The sequence below is a fragment of the Corvus kubaryi genome, unplaced genomic scaffold (assembly GCF_017639235.1).
Source record: "Corvus kubaryi isolate FWS band 111438036 unplaced genomic scaffold, C.kubaryi_AGA036_p1.0 37385, whole genome shotgun sequence".
Taxonomy (NCBI): Eukaryota; Metazoa; Chordata; class Aves; order Passeriformes; family Corvidae; genus Corvus; species Corvus kubaryi.
The window spans coordinates 18846604-18863153 of NW_024581127.1; the positions used below are offsets into that span (position 1 = coordinate 18846604).

General features: G+C 41.7%; 1 protein-coding gene across 1 annotated transcript in view; it reads right to left on the bottom strand.

Annotated features, from left to right (window-relative positions):
• The window catches only part of RSPO2 (R-spondin 2), a 113054-nt gene extending 96655 nt beyond the window's left edge, over window positions 1-16399 (bottom strand). Inside the window, exon 1 of the mRNA XM_042036274.1 lies at window positions 15820-16399. Coding sequence (XP_041892208.1) covers window positions 15820-15913 — 94 coding nt within the window. The 5' untranslated portion in view covers window positions 15914-16399. The remainder of the gene's footprint in view (window positions 1-15819) is intronic.
• Between the last annotated feature and the right edge of the window lie 151 nt (window positions 16400-16550).

Sequence of the window (16550 nt, forward strand, 5' to 3'; positions counted from 1 at the left end):
ACTAGAAAGGGGAAGGCAGAAGAGCAGAACAGGTGTCTTTAAACAATGGGGAAACACAGGATTGAAAAATTAGAAATCTGAAAATATGAAAGTATCTGAGTTACAGAAAGATATATTAAAAACACATCTCAAAACTGAATGTCTCCACACTACACAAACCTACACTTAGCTGCAGGACATCACTTTAATTCAATCCAACATCACTGGGCTTTACATCCTGCTTGTACTTGCCACATCCAAAACATCCACCAAATCTTCCGTCATCCTCCCTGTTGTCAACCCCAGGCATCAGAGTTTGAGACTTCAAAGATGATGGACCAGACTTAGAAATCTTGAACTAGAACAGATGGAGCATATTTGCTTTTCAGATACATATAGTTATCTCCACATCTTGCAGGAATATTATTAAAAATGAAATTAAATGTAGTAGCTTCTGTATTTCAGATCCACTTAAATCACAGCAGGCTGGGTGTCATCGTGAAAAATGACACTTAATAACTACAGGGCTTTTTAAAATTCCAATGAGAATTCCCTCATAAAGAAGATAAAAATGTATTAAATTTACCTGTGTACTCTGAGTGCTTACCATTCAGTACATTTCAAGCAGAAATTAGAAATAGTATTTGGCAAGGGCTTATTGATTTGTTTTCATAACCCTGTGGAAATGCAAGTACAGTCTTAGAAACAGGTCATGTGTTTCTAAAAAACTAAAAGCTATCTGGCTGACATTACACAGATTATGTTTGCAGTGTGAATAATGAGAGACCAGAGGATTAAAAAAAAGACAGTGGAAGCTCTGAGAAGGCAAAGAGGAAAATTCTATATCCTTTTTTTATATTCTTAATACAAAAATACACATTTCTTAATTTTGAGAATATCTTAAATTTTTAAAACTATGTTTCCACTTTCAGATAAGTTAAATTTAGTAAGATGTTCAGCTTAGTAACTCTTAACTGTGGGCCTCTTTGAGACATCTTAATTTCACAGCCCAGTTCTGAGGTATCTGATAATACAATTACCTCATTTTGGAAGGATGTAAAACATAATTTGGGTTTTTTTAAGAATACATAAGTTCTTCATGAAACAATTAAGTCAGACTACTGCAAATACCTACCTGCAACTGAAGAGCTCCATCCTTTGTATCTGAAAGTTTAAATGTCAGGATAAAACCCCATTTAAATACTTTCAGACACTTACCTAGTAATGAAAAAAGGCAGTAGTAGCTTCTGCACCCTGCAGAGCACTGATGCAGAGTCATAGAGGTTTTGCTGTCTCATTTCTGATAGACATGACAGCACAAACGACTCTGCATCAGACAGAGCCAGCACTTTCTAAAGCTCCTAGATCAATGCCATGGATGCAATGTCCTACATGCTGCTGTGTGCTCAGTCAATAAACTTGGAGGCAGGAAACTTATTTATGTGCTTATTATCCTTCATAATAACCATATAAATGCCTAGAGATTAACACCTGTTAGCCATGCATATCACTGATACAATTTAAACTGCACTGTGATAAAACACGACCCCCTACACCAGAGGTACTGAGGCACAGAAGGGAAAGACAGACTTTCAGTGCCTGCTTAAGCTGCTCAACACTTATTTAAGAAAAACAGAGAGAGAAAAAAAACTTGTAGACACACATGCAAAAATCTGTTATGGGGTGGTGGGGCAGAAGAATCTGGTTTTAAACATACTGACCAGCTCTGTTGGTAAGAGAACCAGGCACCTTGGATTCAAATTTCATGCTCTCACCACTAAACCACAATCCCTGCAGAGCATTTAAGTAAAGCTGTAAAATGGAACATCAAACAGCAAATGCAAAGCTCTAAGATGTACTTGAATATTATCAAGAGCATTCAGCTAATCAGATTTCTTCTTAGCTAAACATACATAAACAAAAGAGAAATTACTCCACACAGTAGAATATCATGGGGATCTCTACATGATTACTACAAGGGGAGAGAGAGTGTGTTTCTGTTACAAACTAAGAATGAATGACAAAAACAAGATACAAATAAACTCAATAACAAGCAGTGATGAAATACAAGTCAACTATGTTTGTGGCTAAACAAAATGGTTTAATCTTAGTTACAATTTCATAATTTAGTGGTATGAGATGTAAATGCAAAAGAAGATTAACTCTAAATAGTTCTGACATTAGATCATTGCAATATAAGTCTCTTGAGAGACATGCTATTCCTCCACAGCACTGCATTTCATTGTGTGTTTTTTCTCATTACATATCCACCAAACTTAACTGTGGCTTGAGGTATTTTTAAGATCAAGTCCAGAATGGCACATGCTATGCTGAACCTCAAAAACATAGAATCAATTACCACTTTGTGTAGAAAAAGAAACTTTGCATCGAAAATTTTACATGGAAATTGTTATACTGAGCAAAAACATTGCTTACTCCAGCAGCAATCAATGCTTTAGAGCAAGGTATCAGAAACCTCTTCGTGGCAAAGGCAAATTCATCTCCCCATTAAGAGTATTCCCAGTCTGTGACACTCAAGGCTGTATCTAGAAGCATGAGATGAAACTATAACCTTAATCAGAAAATTTGTATTTTTTTATTGCTATATAAAAGTATTACCTACTTTATCATTCAATAGTCAAACCTCAGATTTAGCAAGAATGGCTATAGGGGCCTGCTGTGGTGAACACCTGTCTAGTTGCATGACACTGGCACGATCATTTCATTTTCTTCAACCCCTATGCCATGAGTAAAAAGAGAATATCACTTGTGACTTGTTTTTTCAGAGGTACTAAGCAGCCCCAAATGTCATTCTCTTTTACTTTATTTTGTAACCCCAGGACTCCACTTCTACCCCTGTAAGAGATACCCATCACTTCAGAGAGACGCATGGGAAAGCATCCTGAGCACTCTAAAACACTATCACGAAACAGAAGAACACATGATTTTCAAAGACACAATCACAGTAATCATGTTATTAAGAATAAGGTCACTGGGTTTGCTAACACCACATAATCAGAAATCATGGTGGATGAAGTACCATTGCTACTAACCACTCCACGGGGTCTTCTCCTGGAATTTGAAGTGTCAGTGCATGTATTTTTTTTGAAGCTGCCCACATCTATGGATATGAACTACACGTGTAGCTGCTTATCAGCTAGAGTGCATACACTGAGCTCCCAGCAAAGATAAAAGCAACAGAATGCAGATGAAAAAAAAAAGTTGACTTTAGTAATTAGAAAAAGGCAGCTGCAGCTAATAAGGAGAAGGAATGTTAAACTGAGACCTTTTTATTTTTTTTTTTTAAACTTACTACAGCTGAGACACAGAAGCCAAGTAAATCACTGGACTCTTTCACTCCATGACTTCTGGTAGAGAACTGTGCATAGAAAAAACACTGCAGCTGATCTGGTAGGAACACAAGCCCTAAATGGAGGTCTTCGTTCAGGTCAAGCTTTGGCAAATTCTAATCCTTCTCAGGTGACATTACATGTATTCGACCACATCCAGTTGATCTCTTCAAATATTTTCCTTCCTCTCCTCCTTAAGCCTTCCAGTGTGTTTAAGTAGCACAGACTAATGTTATTTTACCCAATGAGCCTCATGTTACATCAGGCTCAATATGTAGAAGTTTCACTTAGTGCCTGCTTGGAAAGCTATTAGAGAAAACAATATAAAACCAAGTCTCTGTTCAGACTCAGGTTTAACAGAGTTACATTTCACCCCTTTTCCAAAGCCAAAATAAACCCTACATATTGATGCCACCGCTAATTACAATAACTGAAATAAAAGTTGGAAGCAGCAAGACTTTTTCCAGGAGTCTGATGAAAGAGCTAAAAGTAATTAAGTTCTCAAATACAGCATTAGCAAATTGGCAACAATATCCCAGAGCAAGCACCACCTCAAGAATATCTGCTATGCCCGAGACAGATTGACATCACCCCCAGATTTACAACAAAATGAGTGAGACCAGAGTTAGGTCTAGCATCATAATTATTATATTCAGAGTACACTCTTTGGTATCTGTAAATACTTGAGAGAAGAAAAATGGGTGAGCAAGGAACTCATGTGATGCAAAATTAGCATGACATAGAATCTTCTTTTTATGACACTCTGTGCTACTGCTAAATACCAAGAAGCTTCTCTGGGCTGATATTAGTACTCCAACAATGTTAAGGGGATTGCAACTGTACATGATTCAGTCACTAAGGATTCCTAAAGGGAAATGGATTGCCTGTTCCCTCTCCACATCTGGCTATAACTAAAAAGAAAAAAGCAGGCACAAGCCAGGTACCCAATATATTTCCAATCACCTCTCACTGAACAGCTGAGGTTGGAAGGAACGCCTGGAGGTGAAAGGAACCATTTGCTCCAATTACCCTGCTCAAGTAGGGACAGATAAATGCAGCTGCCCAGGACCACACGTGGATGACTTCTGAGTATCTCCAAGGGCAGAGACTCCACAACCTCCCTGGACAAGACATGCCAGTCCTCAGTCAGGACTGTGAAAAAGTCTTTCCTGATGTTCAGAGGGTACCTCCTCTATTTCACTTTGTGCTCATTGCTTCTTGTTCTGTCACTGAGCACCATTGGCAAGAGCCTGGCCCTGACCTATTTGCACCCTCCCTTCAGCTACATTGATGAGAACCCCTCTGAGCCTTCTCTGGCCTGAACAGTCCCAGCTCTCTCAAGCTTTCCTCACAGGAGAGATGCTCCAGTCCCTTAATCATCTTTGTGGTCCTTTGCTGAACTCTCTCTAGTTCTGAGGAGCCCAGAGAAGGACACAGCATTCAGCTGTGCTTCACCAGTGCTGACTAAAGGAATCACCTGCTGGCAATCCAGACCACCATTATCCTTCCTTGCAGCAAGGGAACATTGCTGGCTCACATTCAGCACAGCATCAACCATGTCCCCCAGGGCCCTTTCTGCCATGCTGCTTTCCTGCTGATTGCCCCCCAACTTACAGTGATGTGTGGGGTTGTTCTTTCCCAGGTGCAGGACTTTGTACTTCCTGTTGAACTTTGTGAGGTTTCTTTCGATTTCTCCAGCTTGTTGATGTCCCCTGGTTTGGGGATATTTTCCATAACACTGCTGGTGCAAGATGCAAATAACAAGACTTTTTTAGGAGAAGAACAGACAGTATCATCCTCTTCTTGTACTCAAAGCTGAGCCAAACTAGATTCCCTTTGACACAATACAGAAGTCTTTCTATTGGGTTGCAGAGACCATGCAAAAGAGATGGATAGAGCATGTACAGCACAAATGCAGAAAGAAAAATTGTCTTTCTTGCTCAAAGAGATGCAGATGAGGCTGAACACTAATCTGAAATGGAGGAAATACTTTTTTTGTGCAAGTACATGCCCTCAACACAGAGGGACTACATAATCCAGTGAATATGGACAAATCTGAGAATCAAAACTAGAGGTCAGACACTCAACTTTGTCCCAAACCACTAATAAAAAGGTTATTCTATGCCTCTTCTTCTTCTCCATGTGCCAGTTTTGTTTACCTGAACCCATCAAAAGGAGTATATATATATTTTTGCTACTCCACATCTGTACAGCACTAGAGATACAGGCTGTGTAGAACTACGCAGTCTACAGGTTCTGTTCGCCTAAATAAAAGATTTTGCAAATTTGCTTCTCAGTTTCACACCACACATTTTGCATCAAGGCAGGTCATAGCTTTCTACTTCTATAATAATCTATATTTTAAAAAAACCTAACCAACCACAAAAAAAAAAAAAAAAACCCAGAGTATACTGGAGTCAAAGTAAGCTTTATAGCAAAAAAAAAAAAAAGTTACCTTAAACACTACCAAAAAAATATGAGAGATTCCTCTCATTTTAATTCCTAACTATAGCCATAAGCATTTCCTAAAACTGAATTCCAAAACATCTTTGAAGGGCACAGATGAAATTCAGCGAACTCTGAGACTAATAAAAGAATTACGATATGCACTTGTAATTCTGCAGTTCCATTATAGCTAGAAAGAGAAACCATGACCCAGTGTCGTCTCAGCATCAGCAAAGATGCTGCATTCCAGAATATTGCAATAGTGCTCTAAGAAAAAGAGTTGGAAGCCAAAGCACCTGTCTAGAAGCACCATTTCAATTAGATGCTTACATTATTTACATCCCTACTGCCATAATATTAACATTTCACACTGGGAAGCTGCTTAGCATTTACAGAAAAGAGGGATTTCTTTTCTGTTACCATTTGCATTGATGTATACATATATGAACCACAAGTTTTACAGGTAGAAAGACTAACAATGAAAGCAATCCCTCTGACATCCTGAAGGTACCCTCTTACCAGGGAGGCAGAATTTCCAACACTGAACCATGTCAGGTAAAACCAAACATATGATCTACTCATGTACAATCAATATTTGCTGAACAACTTTAAAAAGACCAAGACAGATGCATGAAGGCCAGGCATATTTTGCATGGCCCAGGCAAGGAACTTAAGTTGAACAACTGTCCTGAAGCCGCAGGAGTAGATCACAACAGCAAAGGCACGCAGCTACCCTACTCTAAAAGGTGCCTTCCCTCAGATGTCCCTCAGAATGTCAGCTTTCCTTGCACTCAGCAAAGTAAGGGAGAGAACACTGACCATTTTGGAGAAGCCAGGAAATCAAATTTAGAGGTAAAACCACCTCCTGAGAATGTTCCTGGTGAAAGTAAAACATGTAACCTGATGTGGACAGATAAATAAACAAACTCTCTGTGAAATGCTCTTTGGGTTTTGATTTCTTGAAAGAGCGAAGTATCTCAGATCAGAGGCTAGTTGTAAGTATTTCACAATAATTGCTAAAAGCTTTAAGCAAACTACAACCAGCAGCTGCTGTGTTGTTGTGCTGTGAACACAACTTAAAGCACCTCGTGTGCATCACAGTGATTGTGCCAAGCTACAGTTACTCTTGCTGAGTCAAAACTGAATCCATGCCCACCACATTATCAGTGTGCACTGTGTAAACTGAGACGTAAACCAGGTCTGAACTAGCTCTCATGAAAGGCCAAAGAACATATCTGCTATAGGAAGGAAATCTAGGACAGATTTCTGATTTCTGCTCTGGCAACCTTAGTTCAGAGGCTGTCGTCTAAGCAGGGCCAGCACTACAGGGCCTCACCTCAGCTGGGACCCTCAAGTACCAACTCAATACAGATAAAGCAAAAGATGATAAAACTTTAATTCCCATTCAAAAGAGTCACAGCTATATGCTAGCCAGTGGAAACACTGTGCAAGTTGGAAGGTTTATAATAAAAACATATTGTATCTACCAAAATTTTTGAGTCATTCCAGAAAGAAGAAAGAGCGAATCAGCAATATCTATCTTTACTAAGCACAATTGCTGTTTCAGTTGTTTGCATCTTGCCCATAAAGTATGGACGTGATGGGTGTTGTCAGCACTGCTATACACATGCAGATTAATCTGTGCATGCACAACAACCATTTGTCTGATGTGGCTAGTTTGGGGTTTTTTTGGTATTCCAAAGGTGGCAACCATACGGCTGAGAAGACCATACATTACGGCAGAGTATATGTTTGTGTGCAACATATTTCAGCCAGCATTTCAACTCAAAAAAGAAAATTATGTGCTTGGATCAGGAAGTTTATATTTCATGGCAGCACTGCAATTCTCTAAAACAAATACACTTGTCCCTTTGCAGTGTAAAAGCAGTACAAGTTATCTTCCAAGATAAAAAGGTACAAACTGTCTGCATTGCTGCACATGGTCTACTTCGGAGTTAGTGCTCATGCAACTGTCCAGTGATTAAAAAAACCCACCAACCTAAAAGCCAATATCACAAACACTACTTATTTTCCAGGTCCCTTCCTCCACCTCACTACATATATGTTTGGGTCTGTTTTTCATCAAGATGGAAAAAATCTTGACAATTATCACAAAAAATATAGACAAAAGTTTCTGCAAGGTAAATGTGAGACTCAGTCCCTAAACCATACATTTTTGATTATTTTTAGATTTAAATCCTAGAGAGAAAAAATATTTTTAAAAACAGAAAATCATAGTAGAAGTACTTTTATGATATTTTGGATCTGTGTTAACTATACATGAGATTTGCTGTTATCCTCATCAAATAACACACATAATTCCACTGAAAGTGGGGGGGGGGGGGGAGTGTTAGAAATACAATTCGCAATTACAGAACTTCACACCTCTTCTAAATATTCTTTGTACAACCTGTAATTGCTTACATTTCCCTAGTTACAGTCTTATGAACATCCCATAAAATCAACAAAAAAGGAAGGAAAGGATACAGCATTTCCTCATAAAAGGACAAAATCTTAAGAGATACATCAAGTACTTGACACTGAAATTTGTGTTTCAAAAAGAAATACATAACAGATTAATTACTGAAACAAAGAACGTGAAGGTTTTTTGCACTTCTCACCAGATCTTAAGAGATGGGATCTTAAAAGCCTCTCATTGATCATATAATCAAGGTACCTCAAATACTAATTGCTTTTCTTTCCCATAAAAACTAATCTCTTCCCCACACTACAGTTCTAGTCCTTCTTTTACATCCTTTTGCATTTCACAGTTTGCACATTCAAGTCCACAAACAAGAAGAAATGTCAGAAAATTTAATTGCCAATCTTTCGTATGCTGTCCCCTAAAAAGAAATTTTAAGCAACACTGAATGTAAGTTACAAGCACTTGGATCAAAATAGGATAAGATTAAAGCAGAGGTATATAAATTCACTGGAGCATTTCATTCAAGGGTATTTAGGTAGAAACACAAGGATGAGACAGTATGTTCTCTACACATCCAAAAATGCTAGCCGCTGCTCCATGGACCACAGTTTGACAGACAAAGGTCAGAGATGTGTGTAACTGTTTGAAATCAAAGTATTAATACACAGCAATCCCAAAGTAAGGACATACAACTAAAGTCTCAAATCCTTTTAGGAGGAAGATCTACAGAGGAAAATATCATGATATTCCATCATTTCACAAGAGTTACACCTGTCTTCTCCGTTCCATGTTCAGAACATGGGTTTCATACCAATTAAGTATTTTGAAATAGTATTATGTATAAACTCCAATTTCTTGTAATTCCTCCATCCCACCCACGCCCTCCACTGCAGAAACTTCATTGGAAAGGTGACACTAGAGTATTGGCAAATTCATTCTTTGACTCTTGCCTCTCCTGTGTTTTACACTGGGTTGCACCACTATCTGCCTTTTTGGGGCATACACTGCAGAGACCACCACCCTGACCCCTTGCAACTTCCTTTCTCCTCCGAGTTTTGAAAACTATTAGAGAAAGTGAACAGGAGCCAAATACAGAGAGAATAAAGTGACACAGCTAGAATTCAAGTCAGACTTACAAGTGACCTTACTGCCCACAGATATGCGAAGTTCAACAAGGGTAACACTAATGTCTGATCAGTAAGTGGCCTTTATGGATGGAGCTGCCTGGACACAGCCACCCCTAGGCAGAAAGAGAGCCCTGCATCTGCCATATGGTGCTCCAAGCAAGAACCAACTGACACTTCAACACCTCACTTCCTAAGATGTATTAGTTAGAATCTAAGTATCAAAAAGAAATACAAAGCCTGTTCCACGCTCTACACCAAAAATTACTTGGAAACAGGATTTAAATCCATCCCTACTGTCCCAAAAAAGCGACAGAGTTAGTCTTCTTGCACAAAATTACTTTGCAGCACCACACTGACACTTAACAAAGCATTACATCTTTGGTGTCAGTACTACATACTACAAATACAATGAGTATACAAACCATGGCAGCACCTAATTTCAGTGTCTAAAGCAGTCCATGATGAACGGATCAAGCTGTTACATTTGGGCATTATCAAAAGCCAACACATATGAAGTCATACTTTTCACTAAGAAAAGGATTAGCAAATACTTGGAGCCTAGACAAATACAGAAGATTCTCCAACTGTGCCTGAACAAAACTTTGAGGTGAAAAGAAAGGGCATGCTTGAGGAATTGAATTATTAAGAAATACCCAAAACTAAATCAATCTCTAATATGGGAGAAATTACCACTTTCAGGGAGTGTATCTGTTAAAGTTAAGAGCTGCACTAACATATAATTTTAATAAGAGTGGTGGATCCTTTCTCACTGGGGACTGATTTCAGTTTAGTTTAGGGGCTAACACTGAAGAAATGTGTAGCTGAACTACACTTCAATTACAGATAGAGGTAATCAAGTAATTTTATTTTATATTTATTTAGATAGGGGTATGCTTTGTCTGATCAAAGGCAGGCACCGACCATAGGATGAGTTAAACTGTACCAACAGTTTGATGGACTGCACCAACTAGGACTACATCAATTATGAAAGAAAATGTAGACCTTCATTCATGTTCCAGATAGTTACATGTCACATGAATCCCACCCCGGAGTTCATAATCAAGGATGCATTTTTGGAAAGGATGTTACGGTGAGCTATAAGCTTTCAAGGTGGATGTACAGTGCACTGGGCAATGTTTTCAGCCTGTGATGATCTGCAGGTTTGACTAGACAGTCCCCCTAGCTAGCTGAAGCTTTTGGTATTAAAAAATAGCTAGATGATCAGAAATGAAATGCAGACCTCCATGGGATAATCAGAGTCTTGGCAGAAAGAGCAAGAGCAAGAAAAAACCCAACACAGAAACAGCCTACAGAAAGACCATTGTTTATTTCTTTATTCTTCAAATTTTGATAGCAAGCACCTCTTCCACTTTCTACCTTTTAAATAATTCCATATTTTTCATTAAAGGCCGCTTATGTAAACAACACCATGCTAACACACTTTATCATTGTACTTATGCTGGCCTGTATATTGTAAATACACATTGAGTTGAGAAACTGCATTCTTGCTGTTATCACCACAGAGTCCCTATATTAGTGTAGAAACTCACTTTCAGTGTCTGTGATGCATTTTGAGCTGCTTTAGGGACAGTCTTCAGCCAAGCCTTAGAAAATGTGTATCCCCTCCATCCCCCAAAAGGGGAAAATATAGAGTTAAGCCAAGTTTATCAAGCACACAAATCTAAGTTCTTCATCACAGTGGAAATCTCATAAGAGGTTTTAACACAAAAGCATGTACACAGACTTCAAGGTCTGATCAGGCACACCCATCTAGCCCAGCATCCTAACCCCAAGTGACCAATAATGGAACCTAAAGGGATGGATACAGGCAAGGAAAAGCGCAACGCAGCAACACAGTGCCAGAACACGCTCCCCATTTCTAGTTTCCACAATAACAGGTCTTGGGACACGCAAAGTCGACAGATGCATAGGACCTGCCCCAAGGTATCCTGCCCAGCCTCTGGCTGCTAAAGAGGGTCATGTACATACCAAGCCCAGAAGTATATCTTTTAAATATCATAAGCAGCACTACAAACCTACTTTGGGAAGCTGAATCAAACACCTAAACTTAGATGTCTGTTTTGACAGTGAATCCTGCTCTTGGTGTTTTGAGCATCTTTCCTGCAAATCTTCACAATCCATTTGAGCATTGTTTATCCTCAGTAACACTGCATCATTAGCTAGTTCAGTATTCAGTCATTCACACAGAAATTTTGACTTCTGTCAGTTTAAGAAACTTCCTCAGATGTACCCAATAGTAAGTGTAAATAGCCAAACGTTCAAAAGTTTTAACTTTTCAATGATTACAGTGCTAGGATATCCTAACTGCTGTAGTAATGATGTAAGTATAAAGAAAGATTAGTGACTATCTTAAGTAGGGGTCTGAGGAACAGAAGCTACACCCTAAAGCATTTCTTACTGATCATGAGTGCCTGGAAAATCACCACTTGTGTTAGCACATCTCAGTTCTTTCCCAGGGTCTGTTACAACTGCTTAATGTCACACCTGAGGAAAAAATGTATATCCAAGTACAGCTACCACATAAGATTTTAAGTCTTAAACCACAGATAAAAAGTTAACTGTCTTCCAAATGTAACATGTGTTTCAACCTCAAAGAGGTTTTTGGATAACGCTAGCAAATTAAAAGGCATTCTTTGCAATATGACTTTTTTTGAGATAAATTACTCTTTAGGCGCTAGTACAGTCCTTGTAAAAGTAGATGTGGTATTCATTTCTGTTAAGTATTTCCAACACAGGCTCTTTTTCCCTAATGCTCAAATCATCTATCTTTCCCAAAGCCTGACCACACAATCCATCTGAGACAGGTTCCAAGACTATCCCAGTCTCAGGTAAGTGCCTTGTGAGGAAAGCTAAATCACAATACCCAATATCCAAGCAGGTTTTTCTTCCAGTTGAAAATCCATGTAACAGCTTCCTATATTACTAACAGGTTTGTGGTCAAGATTCTCATCTTACATTAAGATGATAAAGATTTAATTGACATAATTTTGAACCCAGTGACTGTGTCCCTCCATATATGCATATTCTTCTATAAGCACTGTACACAAAGCTATATTGAGGTCTGAGAAACACTTGGGAAATTTCCTGCCCCCGGTATTCCTCCTGTTTCCACCTGTGGATATTTTGCCATCACCACTGTCACTTATTATTCACTCCTTGCAGGTATTCCACCTTTATGTACCTCTAACACAGAGTGTAAGTATCTAGGAGATAAGTATTCACCTTAGCCCTCATGACACTCCATGAACAGGAACTAAATGGAAAGACAAATATTTTACAGCCACAAGTTTTGATTTCTTGGATATAAGCAACTTCTGGTATAACTATGTGAATGTGTCCCATTCGCATCTTTAATTATTCCAATGTTGGTCTCACCAACTGTAGAGAGCCTCTCTGTAGACTCCTGAGTCTTCCCATCAATGCAGGCACTGCTATCATATTGACTTTTTTCCCCTCGGGGAATTTTGTTAGCATCTATTTTTTGACGGCTGTTTATAATGATCCCTATAATCTCTTCTGTCAAAGCTTTTGCAGAATACCATCACACCTCCCAGTAAGCCAGCCTGAGGGTCTTCATTTCTATGTACCCCCATTTTGATTTGTGGTACTCTTTGGAAAAGTTGTTTTCATTATGTCTCAAAACCACTAGTCTTCCATGCACCCTGTGATATTCAGCAAAATGCTAAGACATGAAGCTGCCCATCTTATACTGACTGCTAAAGAGAAATCTGATAAAGAGATATAAATTTTCATTGAAGAAGGCTTACAAGAGAAACAAAAAAATCAAGTCATACAATTCAACAAGAAAAGGAAAGACTAGGCTAAACCAGCTGTGATATTACACCACTGACCTTTAAGCTAGGTAACCCGTAAATAGGTTTTCAAATATCTTCTGCAGGAAAGGCAAAAAGGCCATAATTACCTGCTCAGGGCAGAGACTTCCAGAGGGAGAATTTGGTGGGGTGTTTTAAGGAAAGTAATGTTCTGTTCTGAGCAACTATGCAAAGCAATATTCTAATGAGCTGAAAAAGTAACTAAGAGCAGCAATGGAATAAGCAGAGCCTCTTGATTATTATAGATTTATCCAAAAAAATTTAGTGAAGTGACATTGACTAACAAAGCATGAATCAATGCCAGGTAGGAACCACTTTCTAAACCCTATTTTATTATTCTGCTTCTACTGCAATGTTGCAAGACTTGGTTTGGGAAAGGGTTCCAAGCAGATGGTGAATGAGGAACTCTGGGAACATTCCCCCAAATTTACTTAATTCTTCTTTACTAGAGTATTCTACATCAGCAACTAAGCCACACAAATGCCAATACGGGCATATATACTTAAAGTTTATTGTACATTTAGCTGCTTTAAAAAAATCAGCTACACATGATACTTGTCCATAATTCCAGACTGAATGCAATTGATTCCTACCACACAGGAGACTTAATCTATGCCAAAAATTGTATTTCATTAAGAAAACGATAATATGGAGCATCTGAGATCATGTAACAGACAAAACAGAATGCCAGAGAAATTTTGACTGCCAGTACCCCACAGTGACTGCCTGATTATTTGCAGATGGGATATGGAAAAATTGTGAAATTATTGGAATTTTGGGTCCTGTACGAAAGCATTACTTCAGACTGGATGTGTCATGGCAAATATCTATTATAATTTAAATACGTTCTTAGATTTTGCTTTCCGTGCTTAAAACTGGCTATGCTTACTTCTTTAGACTTACTAACTGAAAAAGACTACATTCTTCAAAGCCCAAAACAAAACCCTTAGGTGATAGCATGAAACAGTGCCAGTAAGTCAACTATCAATACTGATTGTATTTATCCAATAATTAAACTAGAAACTAATTTAAATCAATCTCCTTTGGAAAAGCCAACTGTTCAACAAGCACAACAATTGGTCTAGGATCAATCAGTGAACATGAGATCAATTAAAACCAGCTTAAGTTTTTGTAGGAGGACAATTCACACAACTTGAGTTAGATGTCTATTCATTTCAGTACTCCCACAATGCAGCCCCTTAAGCTCTGTTGTAAAGCAGAAATACCACTATCACCCTCCGCTGTCTAGCCAGCGCTCTAAGTAGTTCCACATTTAATTAAAGACACAGTATACCCTTTGTTAGCACAGATAGTCTGGTCACTTTAAAGGACTGCTATCGTTTTAGCCACACACACAGAAATTATACTCTGGAAACCATCTGTTGAAAAACTATCAAAACTAAATTGCTTTACAATTTTATTTGTACCTACTCTGAAGGTGATACACGTATGAAAGTGTAAGCTGTTTTCTTCTCACGGTTTTATTATTTGTAGCACTTAACACTGAAGATGTTAAGTCCCTCCCCTTCCAAATAATACCACTAAAAGTGCAATTCTTTCAGAAATACGGATTTCTCAGCAGCTTGAGCCACCTGATTTTCAGCTAACTTTAGAAATGCAAAGGGGAGGCATGGCCGAGAAAATAACAGGAAAAGGCATAGAAAAATAATTCAGATTATGTGGATAATAAAAACATTTTATGAAAAGGTGAACCTCCTCACGGCTCAAAAAAAAAAAAAAAAAAAAAAAAAAAAAAAAAAAAAGTGAAAAAGAACCAGCCGAAGTCTCGGCCAGGCTGCCAGCCGGAAGGCGCTGCAGTAACCTCTCCGTCCACACGGGAGCTGTACTGGCACATTGCACCGCTCCGGCTCCCAAGCTCCGGCATCCCGACACCAGCGTTTAGGGAAACAGATGAAGTCCCAACGCACCGTTTATGTCTTTTTCTCAAAGGGATCTGCACGTTTTCAGCAAAGCTGGCGGCACAGAAACGCCCCGGGAGCTGTGCAAGGCGCGGTGCGCTCCGCCGCCGCGGCTCTCCCGGCGGCCAAGCCCCGCGGGAGCGGCACGGCGGTGCCGGAGGATGGAAGGGGAGAAGCCGCCTTTCTGCCTCGGAAACGTCCACGGAAAGCCGCCTCAAAGTCCGTCTCATGGACACGCGAGTCTTAACTGCGCGGGCTAACAGCGATCCCCCGGCCGCCGTGAGCTGTTGGACGAGGAGCGACGGCGACATCAGCGACGTCCCCGGCCCGCTACGGACCCTCCCGTGGGGGGCAGCTCCCAGAGAGACTCCGGCTCCACCGGCCCCGCGGGGAGGACACGTCGTGGGGGCCGGGAGCCGTGCGCCTACCGCTCGACTTTCTCGTCCCCGGCAGCCCCGGGCTCCGGCCGGTCCCTTCCCAGCGGAGCTCACGTCCACGCCGCTGCTCCCGCTCGCGGCTCGACCTCCCCAGCAGGAGGGCGGCGGGCAGCCCCGCGGAGGGGTGGCCACGCCGGCACGGCCCCGCGCCCTGGGCTCGCCCCCGCTGCCGCCCCACGTGCCGGCCCGGTGCCCGCGGAGCCGGAGCGCGGCTCACCTGCCGGAGAGCGGCCCTTCCCGCTGCCCCGGCCGGCGTCCCGGGTGAGCAGCCGGCGCCACTCACCTCTCTTGCTGCGTCTCCAGCGGCCGGGCTGGCAGTGGCCGTAATCCATGCAGTTCAGGATGATCAAGGCAAAGGAGAAGAGGCGAAACTGCATCCTGGGCCGCTGGGGTGGGCAGCCTCCTCCGGCGGCAGCGAAGGGCGGCGAGACGAGCGGCGTGCGGGGCGAGGAGGGGCCGGCGGAGGGTCGCGGGGCAGCGGCTGCCGCTGGGGACCGCAGGAGTTTACACGCCTCTTGCCGCCCTTCTCGGGCGCTGCGAACTCACCGCCGCTTCCAGCATCTCCCCTATGCTGCAGGGAGAGAGAGGTGAAAGGCTTGGCCCCGTGCTCTCCTGGTCCTCCCCTGCTCCGGCTCTCCCCAAAAACAGACAGAGAAAAATCACAGCCCGGGTCGGGGCAGGAGCGAGACCGGGGAGCAGAGTCACCGAGAGCCCCGAGCGTGTCCCACAGCTGCGGGCGAGTGCTGCTGCCGGGCCCCCGCGAGCCCCGGGACGGGCTGTCAGCCGGGGGACAGCGCTATTTATCCCGGCGCGGGCGCTCCCCGCCCACACGCGCTCAGGTCGCGGCACGGCGGGGCGAAGCCGTCCCCCCCTACCTCCCGCGGCGCGGCCCCGCGGCCACCCCGTCCCTCCGCGGGGTCCCGAGCGCGGCTCCGCGCCGCGGGGCAGCCCCGCGCGGGGCTCGGCGGAGCGGGCGGCGAGGGCTCCCGGGCACATGCAGACGGTGTCCGCGCC